Raw genomic sequence first — 16,370 nt, 5'->3', positions numbered from 1 at the left:
TTCTTGTTTCCCTCAGGTTACATCTTGCTTCTGTTGTTCTCAAAAGCTGAAGCTTTCAGACACCTTTCCATGAATGTGAGGACATTCACAGTTGCTACTTCCTTTCAGAAGGCTACTGCCTGCCTCACTGCACAGGATCAGTGCAGATCACTTAATGGCTAGAAGTTAAATACTTTGTTTTGTGTGACTTGCTCAGTATATGATCCATTTCTCACTTTCTTGTCCACTCTTAAATTTTGCTTTGACTGTGGGCTTGCATTTACTTATGTGTAGTGGTCTTCAGCATGGTGTTTAACTGCTTCCTGAACTATTTCTCTTTTGGGCATGGCTATGAGGCCTCATTCTTGTTGTGCAGATGAAAATCTTTGTAATCTGTTTTCCCTGCAGACTTTTTATCCAAAGTTTCTCCATCTAGTCCTTGCATGTCTCTGAGTCCCCCATGACTGCAAAAAACCCTCAATTTTTCCCTGTCTAATGAGATATTCTTTCCCTTTGACCTGGGACTGAGATAACATAGTCTTTCCCTTTGACCTTCCTTCCTATTTCCCTTTGACCAGAGGTTAGTCTGGGAGATTTCCCAGTTTCCATTTCAAGATCAGCCATCATATGGCTTTTTTTTTGCAGGGGTAGCTGGGGCATCTCTGAGCCACGTGGCTGTAGGAGAGACCAGATTCCCCTCAGGTGATTCATGGTATTTGGTTTACCAAGGGGGGAAAGGAGGGGAAAGTATGTTCCCTGCGTGCAAAAAGTCCAGGGGATTTTGTTACTAAGAGCTGAATCTCTGTTGAGCCTTTGTGGGCAGCGTTTTTCAAGTATTTACTGCTTGACCAAATTTGAGGTGATTTTCTTAAGGGAGGAGGGACATAAAAGATTTCCGTTCTGAAAAATATAAAAGAGTGGTTAAAGACACATAGTTAAGTAGTTGGGAACGTTTTTTATGTGAGTAAATGATTTCTTCTTCTTCCTCCGCCCCCGCCACCTTTCTCCCTAACTGTGTCTTTGGATATAAGTGACCAAATATTTTTTTTAAAACTTCGTGCCAAAATGGAAACTAGTAATGATATACAGTTCTGCACAGCCTGCTAAGGCTTGGGTGACAAATGTTGATTGAAAAGAGGCTTAAAGAAAAAGTATTCAGATGTGTTGCCTACACATCCACTGTGCCACTGTGGGGTGAACCTTCAGCATTGGCTTCATCCAGTCAAACAATGCAGAAATCATCTGAATAGCAGAGCTGATTGAAAACCAGTCCTGTATGAGACTCCTTGCAAAGACTTAAGTGGACTGGAAAGCCTGATGGTCCATTTTTCTTCATTTTACAAAGGAATCGAAATCTTTCAAAAGGGAGAGGGACAGACCGAGATAAAGTTGCTCATTCTTGTTTGGTAGAATTGTACTTTGGTCAGGCAGTTTTCTTATTATGTTTGTGGAGGACACTGAAATGGGGATAATTGATAGAAGGCAAGTCTGTATTTTAAGTAATCTAAAAATTATGGAGATTCAATCTGAGGTAGGGTGGGGTGGGGGTAAATTTGATTTGGTGGAAACGACAGTTGCATTTGGACATGAAAAATTCTTGATGTAGATACACCCTAGGGAATGGCTGTGTCCTTTGTGGTTCAGCAGCATGAATCTAAGGATTATAGTAGATCACAAGGTGAACATGAGTTAACAGTGTGAGTTTTGTGAAGAAGCCAAAATCATATTCCGAGGCATATGAGTAGAGGCACAGTCTGTGAGATGTATCAAGATTATCCTTCCACTGTACTCAGCATCAGTGAAGTCTTGATCTGAGTTGGGTCAATAAAAAGCAGTGAGAGAAGTCAAAGTGTATAAAACAGGGCTTGTTAAGGAAAGACTGAAGATATCGTTGTAATAAGAAGGGGGCATTGTTGAGACATTTAAGTTGGATAATAGAGGGGAGACAACAAGATTACACAAAGTCCATTCAACTTCCTGGAAAGATGAGAGAGTTCCTGAGGCTGGAGATATAAGAGACCAGGTCAGGCAAACATCTCTTGGGAACAAGATGGATGTAGGTGATCCTGGCTGGAGTTGAGGGAAATGGGTTACATGATGCCATGTGGACCATTTTGACTTTACAGCTCTCTGATGTCCAAGTGCCTTCCCAAAGGTCAGTGCAGTGGAGAATGTAAACTTTCAACCTCCCCTTCGTGTTTTTTCAGACCTGACTACTCCTATGTGTTTGTTTCTATATTCAGGAGGTTTGCTCTTACAAGGTTCCTTGTGTAGAGGATTTAAAAAGTACAGAGATCAGGAAGCAACTGGTGTGAGGAGAAGGTTGGAACAGGTGCTAGGAAAACCTCTTTTCAGATGTAGTTGACTTCAAGCATTGGAGAGACCCAATGTTTTTAGTCATATTCAGAGGTGGGAATGATCTAGAAGTTAATTTCTGTCTTAAAACTGGAGAGAGAAACAGTGGTCACAGCTGCAGCTGCTGTTTGCAGCTGCCTTTAAGCGACATTTCAGTTTATATACCCTGCCTGGGAAAGCCAAAATCTCTCAAGGTTTCCAAAACATGTAGCAGCTGACCAGCCATAGTTGCTTGCTGCTGTTGGAGGTGAGGGTCAGAGTTGATCCTGAGCCCTCTTCCCGCTGGAGGAACGGTGGCAAAGACTCCTGTGGGAAAGGCTGCTGAGTCAACCACAGTGTGCAGCTACCAGTGAGGTGGAGGAAAGCCTCCATGCTGTAAAAATAGCTGCACTAGGAGCTCTAGTGCACTTAAGTGCTTATTTTTCCATGTGTGATCTCATGCAAACCAAGCTGCTGGGCAGTATGACATAGCAGTTGGCCAAAAATAAAATGTAGCTCAATCAATTTTTTTTTTCTGAACTTAACCTTTGGTGGGTAGGAGAGACAGGTACCCTGTTTCCTCATTTACATTGTTAGAAAAAATAATACAGAGGGGAAAAGAGATGAAGGTGGGATTGACACCTGGCATCCATTTCGTGGTGATGGCCACAGGTAAAGGGTAGGAACTGTAGCTTTCTTGCAAAGGAAAGCTGCATCTCTAATACAGTAAGAAAACGTACATGGGATTTCTCTGGGTGCTTCTGCAGCTGATTTCATTGAATAGAGTTTAGGTGAGTACTTGGTGATGCAAAAAAGTGATTGACTTAAAAGCACTTGAAGGTGGTACAAGACCAGCAGCCTTGGAACAAGGCATACAATCCTTGTTGATAAGCCTCAGAAAAATGTCTTTAGAGGCCTTTAGAGGTCCATTTTCCTTTACTGTTTGATGCTTGGCCAGTTGTTTATTTGGTTCTTTATTTTGGTCAGTTGAGGTAAGCCTGTGTTTGTGTATGGTGAGCTTAAACCATGACACCCCTGTGGCAAAAGCTAATCAATGTCTGGTGGCTCCACTGGCTATGAATGTAATAAATGTATGAATGAAGTAATGTCAGGGTTAGCAGTACACTCTTCAGGAAGAAGAGTGCCTTATTAATCCCTTGCTGGTGGAGAAATGGACAGCCCTGAGGAGCAGGATTGCTTTCCTCTGTCTTAGAAAATGGTGAAGACCTTTATATTCCTGAATTTCACGTGTGGAAGTACGTGCCCCTCATGGCAAAACTCTGGATACAAACAGGCAGATTTGAGACATTGTTTTGTTTTAGGCATAAACATAACTTAGAACTATTTCAGATTTTGTTTCTGTAACAGCAAAAGCCAGGAGAGGGAATCCCTAACCTCACAATCTTGTCTTTACCCTTCTCTGCAGGGCCTCTGACCTGTTTCTGCTGGACACGCGGGCGGTGTGGGCGTCGGAGGAGGGCTGGCTGGAGTTCGATGTCACTGCCACCAGTAACATGTGGGTGATGAACCCCCAGCACAACATGGGGCTGCAGCTGAGCGTGGTGACCCGGGAAGGTAGGTTATGGGCCAGGTAACACGAGTCACCCCTCAGTCTCTGGGATGCTGTCTACAAGTGGTGCTAACAGCACTCAGCTGGGATGGGGCAGGGTGAGCACTCTGCCTTCCTGAGGCAGCTGTAGCCAACACTATGAGCAAGATGTCTGAGGATGCAGGTGGTGGACTGTTCTGGCTGTGCTCCTGTGATGGACATGTCTTTCCCCACAAGTGAGGTCAGGTGTCTCTCGACAGTACCAGGACCAGCTGGTGGAGGTGGGTTTGGGTAGGGCACCAGTTTCTGGATTGGAGGTGGGAAGGGACATGGAGCTGGAATGCCATGTGAGGTGAGGTTTAGGGATAAGAAAAGAGAAAAGGCAGAGGTCTGTACCTCTCCATATGGGTTTATGTCAGCCCTTCTGGCTGCTGTGGCTGATGTTGACCTCAACAAAGCTGATGTGGGAGCGCTGCTGGAGAAACTATGTGGTCACTGTGTGGGGCAGCTGTAATGTCAGCATTTCACAGCCTACAGAAACTTTGAAAGGTGGAAAAGAAAAGAGGAGACTGCAAAAGAGCATGAAATTGAGTATTGGAAGATAAGCAATGGAGAGGATTTAGATGAGCAGGAGGTGACAGTGACATTTGTCCTCTATAGGAACCAGTCTCCCACATTGTTTTCTTTCTGTTGCTTCATGCTTTGGTACACCTGTGACGTCAAGTAAGACTAGAGGAGCTGTCCACTTCTCCCTGAGGCAATATTAGTGCCAACCTCTACCTCCCCAGATGAACTGAGAGCCCACCATTGTGCCCCTGGGAAAAGCACACCATCTCTTTGCCCTCTGCTGCCCCTAAATATCTCCTAATCTCATGTCTGCTTCTTGTGTTTCACAGGCAGCAGGATTAATTTCATCTGAGTTTAGTGTTTTACATATCTAACTTTACTGTCAAAACGGGACTAGAGATGCCGAAGGGAAGCCAAGGAATCAGATGCTGCAGTCAAGTCTTGTCCAGCATGGGTGGAGCGCTGTCATAAAAGTGTCCATAAGTTGTGGTGGCAGGAAAGGAATGTTTGTTGTTTAAAGAAGAATATGAACAAGAGGAGAGGACAAACTGCCTATAGGGATACCAGGTTGCTGAAGGGAGCAATGCAACTGCACCCTTTCTCTGACTTTTCTCCCTTCTGTGCTTGAAGGTTTCAGTGTGAACCCGAGAGAAGCAGGGCTGGTGGGGCGAGATGGCCCTTATGACAAGCAGCCTTTCATGGTGGCCTTCTTCAAAGTGAGCGAGGTTCACCTACGCACCACCCGGTCAGCGACCAGCAGGCGCAGGCAGCAGAACCGAAACCGCTCCACCCAGACCCAGGATGTTTCCAGGGTGTCCAGTGTCACAGGTAATCATGGAACACGGATAATCAATCATGCAGCACAAGCTGGGGTGACTTCTTGTAGTGGCTCTGGTTGCTTTGGAGGGCAGAAGTAAGAAGGGGATCGTGAGGTGGGATGCTCTCCCTTGGGGGAATAGGTTACATCGGAAAGGTTGTGGAAGAGGAGGTTTCACACAATGAAACTTTCAGGAGTCCTCTTGAATCCAGCATGGAGTCCAGTCCCCCATGGGAAGTTGCATCCATTGAATTCAAGGTGGTGAGATATTTTAACCACAACTCTTGTGCTTGTAGGTTGCTTGCTATGCAGTATTTGTCTAGAATTATGCCCTGTGAAATGCAGTATTTAAAAGACTCTTTCTGTGTATACACTGAGATTTATGATGTTGCATGTATGCATTCCCACCAGAGTCCTCTTTCAGTTTTCTTTGGAAAAAACATGGAAAAACAGCACGAGATGTTTGTTTTTTTAATCTTGTGAGCGCATTGGTGTACACATGGTGAACAACCTTTCCAGGCAGGCAAAGAAGTTTGCCTTTTTGGAGTGGAGAGGTTGCACGTTGCAGGTGTTGTACAGCAGCCTGGTGAGTGATATTGTGGGCTGGTGGGATAGTAGAGTAACAATGACATTTTACCAAAAACTGAGAGTCTTCTAAGTCTTGTCTCACGAGTGTCATCACCACAGTGCTACAAGCCCTTCATCCACTGAGTACCTTCTTTCCTCTCAAACGTTTCAGCCTATTCCAAGTTCTTGATTAATTTGCTTATGCTGCCCCCTTCGTTTCCAATAGGAACCCTGCTTTTCCTGTGCCTAGAAATGAATATGCCCCAAGGAAGAGAGGCAGCTGTATTTTTTTAATCTATGTCCAAACACAGCAGAGGGAGATGAGCCAGCATTGCTGACACTTAGCTGGTGGGAATCTGTAGGCTGTTCCCTGCTCTTGCATGCTTGGATTGTGGATGAACCACACTTTCACCCAAGGTGGCTCCATGCTGCAGGGAGCAGAGCCAGGTTGGGAGCCCTTCCAGGGCTGGCAGCCAGGGTTTGTGCATGGCTGTGTGTTGACTTAGCTGAATTGCTGCAGCCCACTGTGGTGAGGGACTTGCCCTCTGGGCTAGTGTGTGCCAGCAGCAGTTGGCCACTAGTGGCCTTTGCACGTCCTTGTGGTGGACATTGCAGCATGGCTGTGGGTTCTGATGCCATGCCATGCAAGTGCCTGACTCAGCTGGGTGTGAGATGTCCCTTCATGGATTTTAAAGGCAGGAGAAACAACTCAGTTCTGCAGCCTGACCTCCCCAGGAGAGGCTGGCCAGTGCCAGCTTGGCATTTCTGGAGAAATTATCATCTAATCTGCCATGGTAACACCTTCTGTGGATCTAAGTTGCTGAGACCTGCTTTGGTCCTCCTTCAGGTTTCCACACTGCAGTTTTAAAGCTGGGCATCGTAGCTGCTTACTGAGTTACTTTCCCACATGATGAGCTTGCCAAGGGCACAGGTAGTTTATTCAGCTGGGTGTTGTAAGCCCAGCTGTTATGCAGGCAGTTCTCCCACTTAGGTAGGCTCAGCTCTCTCCACAAGAGCCAATTTTTTAATGCATTCACTTTGGGAAAGTTACTTGCTGCACTGCTGTTATGTGGTGCTCATGACACTTGGAGTCAGGATAAGCTCCAGCTTTCTCTCCTTGGCTCTGTAAACTTTACAGTGCTAAAACAAAATTTTCACACTATTAAATCAGGTGATGTGACTCAAAGCCCCAGAGGGAGCAGATATGTTGGGCAAAAAGGGCCGTTTGTACTTCGCTGCTTTCTTGACTACACCACACATCAGGTCATAAAATTCTAAAATGACAAAAAGGGAAAATAGCTGGCATTCTGTGGTCTCGAGGGCTTTTTTTGGGCCAGCTTTAATTTAAAACCTGGAATTTGGCAGCGCAGTAGTCAACAAGGTATAGTTGAGACTGTGGATTTAAGGCAGGGGAAAGGAGGGGAATTTAAAGTTAAGATGTATGTTTGGTTGGTTTCTGTGTTTAGAAAAGAGACTACATCATCTTGTTTTCCTTTCGAAGTGTGACACTCTTAGACTCTGTTCTCTCTAAGAAGTGGTTGATTTAACAGCCCAAGAGGCACCAATGACCAAAAAGTGTTTTTAACATTACAGATCACAGGGAATTTCTCTTTTTATTAACCTGGGAGCATAAAAAATCCTGGTGCATAGTGGGGCTGAGGAAGCGTTTGCCCCAGGATGGAGCAGAAGGCAAACCCAGGGATTATCCTGAAGTCTGCCTAGCTCTTCTGAGGGTGCCCTGATGCATCTGGACCCAAAGTGGGTGCAGAACTGGGATGCTGCAGTTTTCTTCTGTGTCTCCCCTTGCCTGTGAATTCTCTTCTCATGTTGTGTCTCACATCTTGTCAGATTTTTGGTCTGTGCGCTTCCCCAAGCTAGGATTGCTGCTCCCTGTCAGGGCTTGAGAGCAGTTTCTCTTTTTCAGAGCAAGGCAGTTTTTGGTTTTGACAGGTTTACTTTTGTAGATTGCAACTTCCTTTCTCTGTTAATCAATACATGGGGTTTTCTTTTTTTAATCCAAAAAGGAACTCCTTTCCCAAAAGATGCTGTGAATTGTTTTTGGGGCAGTATGTTTTAAAAAGCCCCAATTACTTTCTGGATATTGCAAGTATTTCAATCAGTTTGGAGTGCATGAAGTGTGCTGCTGGGCTGGATCTGGCGAGGCAGGAAGTTAGGTGATGGCATCTGCTGTGTGTGGGAAAGGGACCCAAGGGGACCACACTGTACTCTCTTTGTTGTGCAGTTGTTGTCCTGCAGTCAGTAACAAAAGCTCAGATGCTAAGGCTGTGGCACAAGGTTCTCAATGGTCTGTATTTTTTTGCCAGGAATGCTTATTTCCTTTTGTTATAAACACGTAATTATCACTGGCTTATATAAAGCAGAACTGAGCAACCCCCACAGTTATAAACTGCTTTGACATAGAGTCCTGCGTCAATGCATTCCTGGAGCCTCAATTCTTCTGCAGAAGGAGGATGAGCAGCAAGAAAAGGGAGTATTTTCATCTGCTGGAGCAGAAAGTCATATGCCAGGTCTGGCCCTGGACATGGAGGAGCACAGTGGGTGGGAGGAGTGTGCAGGTGCTTGTCTGCTGTTGTCTGCAGGGTCTGGAGGCCCTGGCTCAGCTGGATCTTGCAGTGGCTTGAACTCGTGCTCTCACACTCGTGCTGACCCTCCAGCTGACCAAAGAGATGGGACTGTCCAGTGTAACAGGCGGTGAACCTCTGCCCTTCAGCCAACTCCATGATTTATGGGTTTTGCATGGGGTGTCTCCTTGTCCAGTGGCGATAATCCTTCTCTTCTGCAAGTCAGCCTCCAGGCACATCCCTTCCTGTCAGCCCCTCCTCACTGAGGGAATTTAAATGCCTGACTTTGGGCTGCACTTGCCGCTCTGAATGAAACTCAAGCCAAGTCCCTGCTCAGGTCCTTCTCTTTAATGCCCCCTGGACTGATGTGAGGTGCTCTGTGAAAAATGGAGAGGACCTTCAAGTGGCCTTTCCTTCTAGCAGACGTGCATGGTACCAGACAGTGTGTACAGGAACCAAATATTGCAAATGGCAGCATGCACAAACACTGCAGGCAAATAAGGCCAAGTGCTTTTGCGATGGCAAGGGCCTTGTTAGTAAACTTTTTTATCTGGCAGACAATCTTCCCTTCAGTGCAGTGTTTGGATGCAGACTGGAGCAGTGTGGCCAGCATTTCTGTATGTGCCTTCACATGTGGGTTCACGTCAGCCCGACATCTCCCCTTTTTCCCACCCAGGCAGATCACTTTCATGTGAAGTGGGCTGTTATTAACTGTGTGATCAGTTTACACCAGCTTTATCCGGACAAATCACCAAAGTCAAACACCAAGAAGAAGGGGCTGGCCTTGGAGACCTCTGTCAAAACTATTTTGAATCACAGAAGCAATTAATTACTGTGTGGAATTTGGTAAACTGGCACCTTGGGAGCAGCGAGGGTGTTCTCAGATGGATCAACCTCAGTAAATATTTATATGTTCTTTGCCAGCACTTAACGTGGGAGAGGTTGTAGGAAATCTAAGGTGGGTGCATAAGTAGCTGTAGGAGGAAGACCATTAGGGTCAGGCTGTTCTCTCATCCTTTTCAGCAACGCACATGCCAGTGTTCAGCCTTAAGAGAAACATCTGTGCTTGCAGAAAGTCAGACTTGGGTCCTGGTGAAGCAGACAACATTCAGTGCAAACACAACACAGAGACAAGCCATCTTAGCTGTGCTGTTTTAACTGTGATGCTCTGGGAGCTATTTTAAGCGCAGAACTAGGGGTTTGGGCTTTTTTTGAATCTCTGTTGTAGACAAAATTGTTTGCAGTATGGTTAAATGCAGTGCCTTGTGAGTGCCAAGTTAGCGTCTCTGAATTGGTATGTTCAGGGGAAAAAATAGAGACAATTTTGCTAAACCCACAATGAGCCTACAGGAGCTCCCAAAGCAGCTCCCTAAACTCTGAGAGATGTTGAAAGCCTCTGGTGAGCAGCCCCTGCCAATTGTGCCATGGCAGCGTGGGCCAGCCCTGTGGCAGTTGTTTGCAGCACCTCCCCTCTGCAGGCTGCCTGCTCTTGGCCCTCCTGGCTCCCTGCTGCAAGGCTGGCAGGAAGGAACACAAACCCTGTTGCCTCTTGGCAGTTGGATCTTGCACTGCAAACCACCTCGAGTGGCAATTTGGTCTGAAACAGCTGAGCATGCTGGCCTGGGATGGCTGATGCTGCTTTCCAGGCTTTGCAGAAAATGTGTTGTGGAAGCCAAGTTCAGTAGCTCAGTGAGCTTTAGCTCACTGCCAAAACCCTGTGACTCTGTGTATTCCTCTTCTTTTCAGTCCCATAACTAGACGTATGTTCAAGGTAGGGCATATGCTGAACCCCTAACTGTAGGGAATGGGTCATGATTATCTGCATCTGTGTTGCTGCATCTTTTTCCCCAATTCAGAAAGCCACTGCTAAGGGCTGCTTAAAGGTTTGTGACTTATCTAAAGTCAGGCTAAAATAGCTTCCATAAAGCAGACATAGTAGGCAAACACATAACAAGAAAAGAGGGCAGAGTATCTTGGGGTGAGGGTAAAACAAGGAAGAGTGTAAAGCCAGGGAGACAGGATGTTTAGTGTGTTGACATTTAGGAAAGCAAAGGCTGAGGCAAGTGAGGAGGTAGAGCTGTCTGCATCTGCCCTGGATGGAGAGCAGCCAGGGTTCCATGCAGAGTGTGAATCAGGTGACTCTGACCAGTGAGCTGGGGCAAGTTTTTGGGGGGTAGTGTGAGAGAGGACACGTTCATAACATGTTCTTCTTGGTGTAGCTTGTTAAGCAGCTCTTTTTTTCCACCCTTATGTTTTCTTAAACTTGTGATTGCTTGCAGCCTTCCTTCCCACTCCTGTTTTCTCTGCCTCCCTTGCTTTCTCCCCTTTCCTGTAACAGATTTGGGTAAATTGTAGTTGGATTTGGAACGTAGCACCATTTTACCCACGCAGTTGTGAGTAGAGCAACTCCACTGTCAAATGCAGATGGTTTTCCTCTAAACAAATGATATATTTTCCATTGAAGTTGTGTTTTCAGGTGCTTTAATGAAAGTCATTGATCATTAAAAGTATCTTCTCATTTTTTCCCCCTCATTATGACCAAGTAATTTCAAAACATTTCATGCTAGAAAGTTGCTCCTGGGCTGAGCCAGGGCCTGGAAAGCTTCATCTGAAATAAACCACCACACCCTGGTTTCTTCTGGGTATGTCTGGTTTGAAAATGGAAAGCTTAAATAGAGAGACTCGCCTCCATTCTTGCTACTGTGTGCTCCTGGAAGAGCAAATGTTTATGCTGCAGCAGGCTGTTAACCAGCTCTGCTCACCTGATTAAATCCGTGATTGAAGCGAAGCTATTCAAAGTCTGAAATGCAATCCTTAGAGTTTAAAACCCAACTGCTTCTAAAAACAACTCTCTAATCTTTGGTGGTTGGGAAGCTGGGTTTGAGGTATAGGGTTTTTTCAGCCCTCAGTGTTAACTGTACCCAGCTGTACTGCTGTGCTGCCCTTAATGTCAGTTGGATGTGCTTTTAGTATTATAGTTTTTCTTTTGAATAAATATTTGCATTTGTAGTTCCCAAACTTCGGGGCGGGGGGTGAGGGGGAAGTTTGTGCTGGAGGGAAGAAAAAGGCTTATTCAGAGCCAAGGAAAAATTCACTAAAAATATTTTTCTATCCCAGTTGCTGCATCTGGGGAAAGCTGCACTGGGAGGGTGCCCTTTCAAGCCATGTTAGGGGCACCAGAGGGCTGGTAAGCTGAAAGGTCCTGGGCAGCAGGAGGCAGGGACACCAGCTTGTGGCATCTGCCTGCTGACAGGAGTGCCTTTATTTGTAAATAAGGGCTCTGAGGGAGGAGAAGGTCCCTTGTGGGAAGGCATGGGAGGAAAATATGGATGGTAACCTGGGCTCCTAAGCTGCTTGGCTGAATTTGTTGCCTTCTCTTTCTCTCATGCCTACCATAGGGTGCAAAGCACAAGATCAGCAGCTGTAGGTGGTGGCCAAGTCATCCCACTGCAAGGGTGGTTTCTGTGGCTGCTTTTCTGAGTCCAGCAGCCACCTGAGGTGTGACAAAATCAGCAACCCATCAGGGTGGATCTGTGCAGCCACCTGGAGGTGAAAGGCCCCTCTGTCACAGCTCAGCTCCTCTGCTCACTGTGGTTTCAGGTGTTCACATGCTGAGCTGTGTCTCTTTCCAAATATAAATGGGAAATTCCACTCACCATCAAAATGCTGTAATTTGTGGGATCATCAGGAGTAGCTCCTGCATGGTTGACACATCCCCATACATTGTGCCATGGGGTCTTGGTCAGGGCTTTGCATCCTGTGTCCCCACGTTTGTTGACAATAACAAGCAAGTGAATGGTGAGAGCTTGTCAAGTGCAGTGTCATATGCAGATAAACAGTTTATGGAAAGGAGAAATGTGTTTTTCAGAGCGTAGTTTGTGAAGGTCCAAGGGCAGAGGTGGTGCCATGGGTCACACGAGATGTGTGGGGCAAGGACAGGGCTTCCCTGCGTACAGGACACCTTAGCTGTTGGAAGACTTCTGCAGATTGGTGCAGGGGCACAAGGTGATGCTGATTAACCTTCCTGGGGCTGTAATTCTCTCCCTCAGTGAGTGTGTGCAGCTTGAGCTCCCCACCTGGGGCAGCACACAGCAGAAATGGGAGCCAAGGAAGTGGAGTGGGTGTGAGCACCCAGTGGGGATGCAGCCTATGCTGGGCTGAAGGAGTAGATTTCTTTTTAAGAAGTCATTTTACTGGAAGTGTTTTCCAAGCACTTTAAAGACAGCTGAAGTAACTATAACTGAGTCACTGTTACTTGGGTTCCTCCGTTCTCACAGGCATCTTAAAAGCTTCAGCCGTGCTTTGGGTGTCTCTCAACACCCTTATCCTTTTGGCTGCTGAGGGAGCTCATCACTTCTCACTGCTGAGCCCACAGCATGCACACATCTGGCCAGATGTGCCCTCCAGCAATGCTCTGCCTTTTTTTACTTTCTAAATTCTTGTTTGTTTTTTTTTTCTTTTAACAGATTACAACAGCAGCGACTTAAAAACAGCGTGCAGAAAGCATGAGCTTTACGTGAGCTTCCAAGACTTGGGATGGCAGGTGTGTGATGTTTCTCTCTGGGTAAACCAGACATTTTGTTATGAAATGTTATCTAAACAGTGTCACGGTAATTCCACTCAACTCTGCCATCATGCTTTAAAATGTCCCTTGTGCCTCCTCACTAAAACCAGTCACAGAGAAGGGCAAATAAATATTGATAGTTGTGACATTTGATAAGACCCAGAGAAAGCTTGATACTTTATGGGATTCAAGTATACAGTCATTCTCTGTCACTCATGGGAGTCATTGTACGGGCAAGGGCTTATATGTGTGTACCTCTAATGATAAGGAAAACAATCTGATGTTAAGCAGTGATTTTGACTAAATTTTTTTCTAGCAATCACCCTGATTTTAACCTTTGCTGTTGTTGGAAATCCTCCACTGTCCCTGCCCCACAATTAGCACTGCCTGCGGTAGGTAGGCTGAAGATTGAGTTTAGTTGCAACACCATGGGGCCAGAAAGTTGTTTAGAGTAAGTAATTTAGGATAATAAATTAGTCTAGGCTATAGTGCTATCCACACTTTAAAGAATGCCCTCACTTTCTCTTTTTTTTTTTCATTCTTTCATTCAACAGTTGTGAGGGAGGTCCCATTTCTACCAGCTAATGTTTTTGCCAGATTATAATTCAGGGTGCCAGGGACGTTGCTGATGCCTCGGTAATACCCAATACATGAAAGTTCTCTCTCAGCTAATGGGACAGCAGCATTTTTTGTAGCTTATGTGTCAACTCCAGCCCACTAGCTGCAACTGTGGTTGTGTGCTGACTCCATTCCCCATTACTTATGGGTGGCTTTTCACTTGAGCAGTCTTTCACCTCTTCCTTCCTCTCCTTGCCCTGCTTTTGGGCAGGAATTGGATCCAAGTTGGGAAGTTCATGATCTTGAAGGCACTACCTTCACCTTTCTAGTTGCAGAAAGGTAAGAGGCTGCCAAAGGAAGGCCACAGAACAGCAGGACTCATTTTGAGAACTGGAATCTAGGACCTACTTTTTGTAGGAAGATGAGCAAGGCAAAGTAGAGCCCCCTGCAGTTGTTGGGTGCTGTTATTTCCTTCAGAACAAACTTCAAACACACACAGTGTGTGGCTGCTCAGGCCTGCTGTAGCAAAATTCAGGCAGACTCAAGTAATTGTCAGGTAGAGTGGAAATTGCCTAAGAGATTCAAGCAAGTGAAACATCTTTCTGCAGGGTAGCCTGTAGAGCCCCACACCAAGGGAGGTCAAGTGTCTCCTGTTAGGTGGTGCTGCTTTTAATTTTCCTTTGGCTCTTTTGTGTCAGCAGCAGACAAGCTGTACTTTTTTTACTAGCCCTTTGGTGACAAGTCCCCTCTTTGCCTAGCATGGCATTCAGATTACCACCAGGGCCACCTGCTTGCTCATGCAGCTTAGGCTGGCTGTCCTGCCCCTCCTTTAGAAGTCTGGCAGATGTGGAGAAGCTGTCACACTGCTAAGATTTCCCACAGTGTCTTTAGCAGAGTAGTGTCCCTGTAGAAGAGTGTATAAGCTAGGCTGTCTCTGAGGCAGTGCACCAGGGTTTTAAATTCCTGTTGCGGAGCTCCCTGATGGAATTATGCCTGTGTGCCTGCTTATATGTGATTTTCTCCATGAGAGGACACCAGCTGTGGCTGTGACTCAACCTAGAAAAGGTATTTCAGCCAGATGGCCTGGAGGAAATGTTGGAACATAAAGGCCTCCAAACCACAATCTGCACACTGCAACCCAATGAGAATTTTAGGGATAAAGTCCTCTTAGTTAAGTGTAGTTGAGCTGCACATAGATGTGCACCATTCTTTGGACATTAAAATCAATGTATCCATGGAAAAGTGATGGCACACAAAAAGAAAAAAAAAAAACCCTAACTAAAACCCGAGCAGTTTCAGTGAAAACACATTTTCACCCTCAAGGAAGAAGTTAGTGGAAAATTTTCAGCTGCTCTTAATTGCATGCAGTTGTCTGTCGAACCACATTCTGTTTGTTTCCCTAAAAAGGACTGGATAATCGCTCCGAAGGGCTATGCAGCCAACTACTGTGATGGGGAGTGCTCGTTCCCACTCAACGCCCATATGAACGCAACCAATCATGCCATTGTCCAAACTCTGGTAAGTCTCCAGGCAGCTCAGTGCCAAAGCACCAGGTGAATTTGTAAACAATATACCAGTGTCTCAGTTGTGTTTTCTTTCTTTGCAACAGGTTCATCTTATGAATCCTGATTACGTTCCCAAACCATGCTGTGCACCTACCAAACTAAATGCCATATCTGTCCTTTACTTCGATGATAATTCTAATGTAATCTTGAAGAAATACAGGAATATGGTAGTAAGAGCTTGTGGATGTCACTGACAAACAGTCTTCACACGGACTCTGTGATGCTGCCATGAACTTTGACAAAACCCTCCCTGTTTTCATGACCTTGGGATAAAAACCATGTGATGAACCACCCTTCAGAAAACTTTGTATATGCCTTGTGGGAGGAAGGGGTGTGGGGACCCCCACCCAGGGTGGGCACAAACTGCTGGACTTCTTACAGACTGACCTGACACCACAGTGGCTGCTCAGCTCAGCAGCAGCAAAATGCCCACACACTTTATTTGGCTGCGATGGTCTTAATCTCACAGAGAAGCTTGGCCTGTAGCAGGTGCTACAGCTACGTGCTGCAGTTTTACCAGATCAGCATTCAACACCCAAAACAAGTGAGGTCTCTTTTTGCAGGCAGGGAGGGAAGATGAGAGGGAGAGGCAGAGAAGCTAAAGAAAGTGGTGTTAGCACTTCAGACGTAGAGTGTACATCTTTCTTGTGCAAGATCCTTTTGGCCAGAATTACCAGTTACTGCATGTAGACTGTTAGTCTTCTCCTGACATCTGTCATGACAGTAAGCATCTAAAATTGTGCCAAAGCAGATGTTTCAGTTCTCTTATGCTCCCAGCACTGTTTAACTCTGATCTTGCAAGTGTAAGATGGCTTGGCTGCACCCTGTTTAGAAACACTACCATGAACTCAGACCCTGGCTCATCTTCCCAGTTCACCATCTGACTGAGCAATACAAATTTATACACTAGTTCTTATGCAACTTCCTTCCACTCCCCACGTGGAGCTGCCTCATCCACTACCACTTGCCCAGGAAGGAAGTCAGGACACCTCTTCAGCTGTAATTCAGATGTAAAAGCTTAGGGGCCATTCATTCTCTAGCTGGACAGTTTGTTTACAGGAAGACAGAATGTCAACAACATTTTCAATCTTTCAACTCATGCAACTAAGAAACTGGTATAAAGGATATGCAGCATAGACCCATGGTTTGTCTAGCAGAAGCTAATAGCAAATTTTGATCAATATTAAACTTGTATTAAATGCACTTACCTCTACTTGCATTTAAAAGGCTTTTTGTAAATACAAGCTATAATTTATTGCACTTGTCACTGTATATTCATTGTGCTGTA

General features: G+C 45.6%; 1 protein-coding gene across 1 annotated transcript in view; it reads left to right on the top strand.

Moving 5' to 3' along the window:
• BMP6 (bone morphogenetic protein 6) overlaps window positions 1-16,338 on the top strand; it is an 86,558-nt gene extending 70,220 nt beyond the window's left edge. Inside the window, exons 3-7 of the mRNA XM_033066038.2 lie at window positions 3,740-3,888; window positions 5,060-5,257; window positions 12,862-12,938; window positions 14,925-15,035; window positions 15,127-16,338. Coding sequence (XP_032921929.1) covers window positions 3,740-3,888; window positions 5,060-5,257; window positions 12,862-12,938; window positions 14,925-15,035; window positions 15,127-15,276 — 685 coding nt within the window. The 3' untranslated portion in view covers window positions 15,277-16,338. The remainder of the gene's footprint in view (window positions 1-3,739; window positions 3,889-5,059; window positions 5,258-12,861; window positions 12,939-14,924; window positions 15,036-15,126) is intronic.
• Window positions 16,339-16,370: the final 32 nt, after the last annotated feature.

The sequence above is a fragment of the Catharus ustulatus genome, chromosome 1 (assembly GCF_009819885.2).
Source record: "Catharus ustulatus isolate bCatUst1 chromosome 1, bCatUst1.pri.v2, whole genome shotgun sequence".
Classification (NCBI taxonomy): Eukaryota; Metazoa; Chordata; class Aves; order Passeriformes; family Turdidae; genus Catharus; species Catharus ustulatus.
Note: the sequence above shows the minus strand (reverse complement) of the source record. Positions and strands in the feature narration are given on the sequence as shown.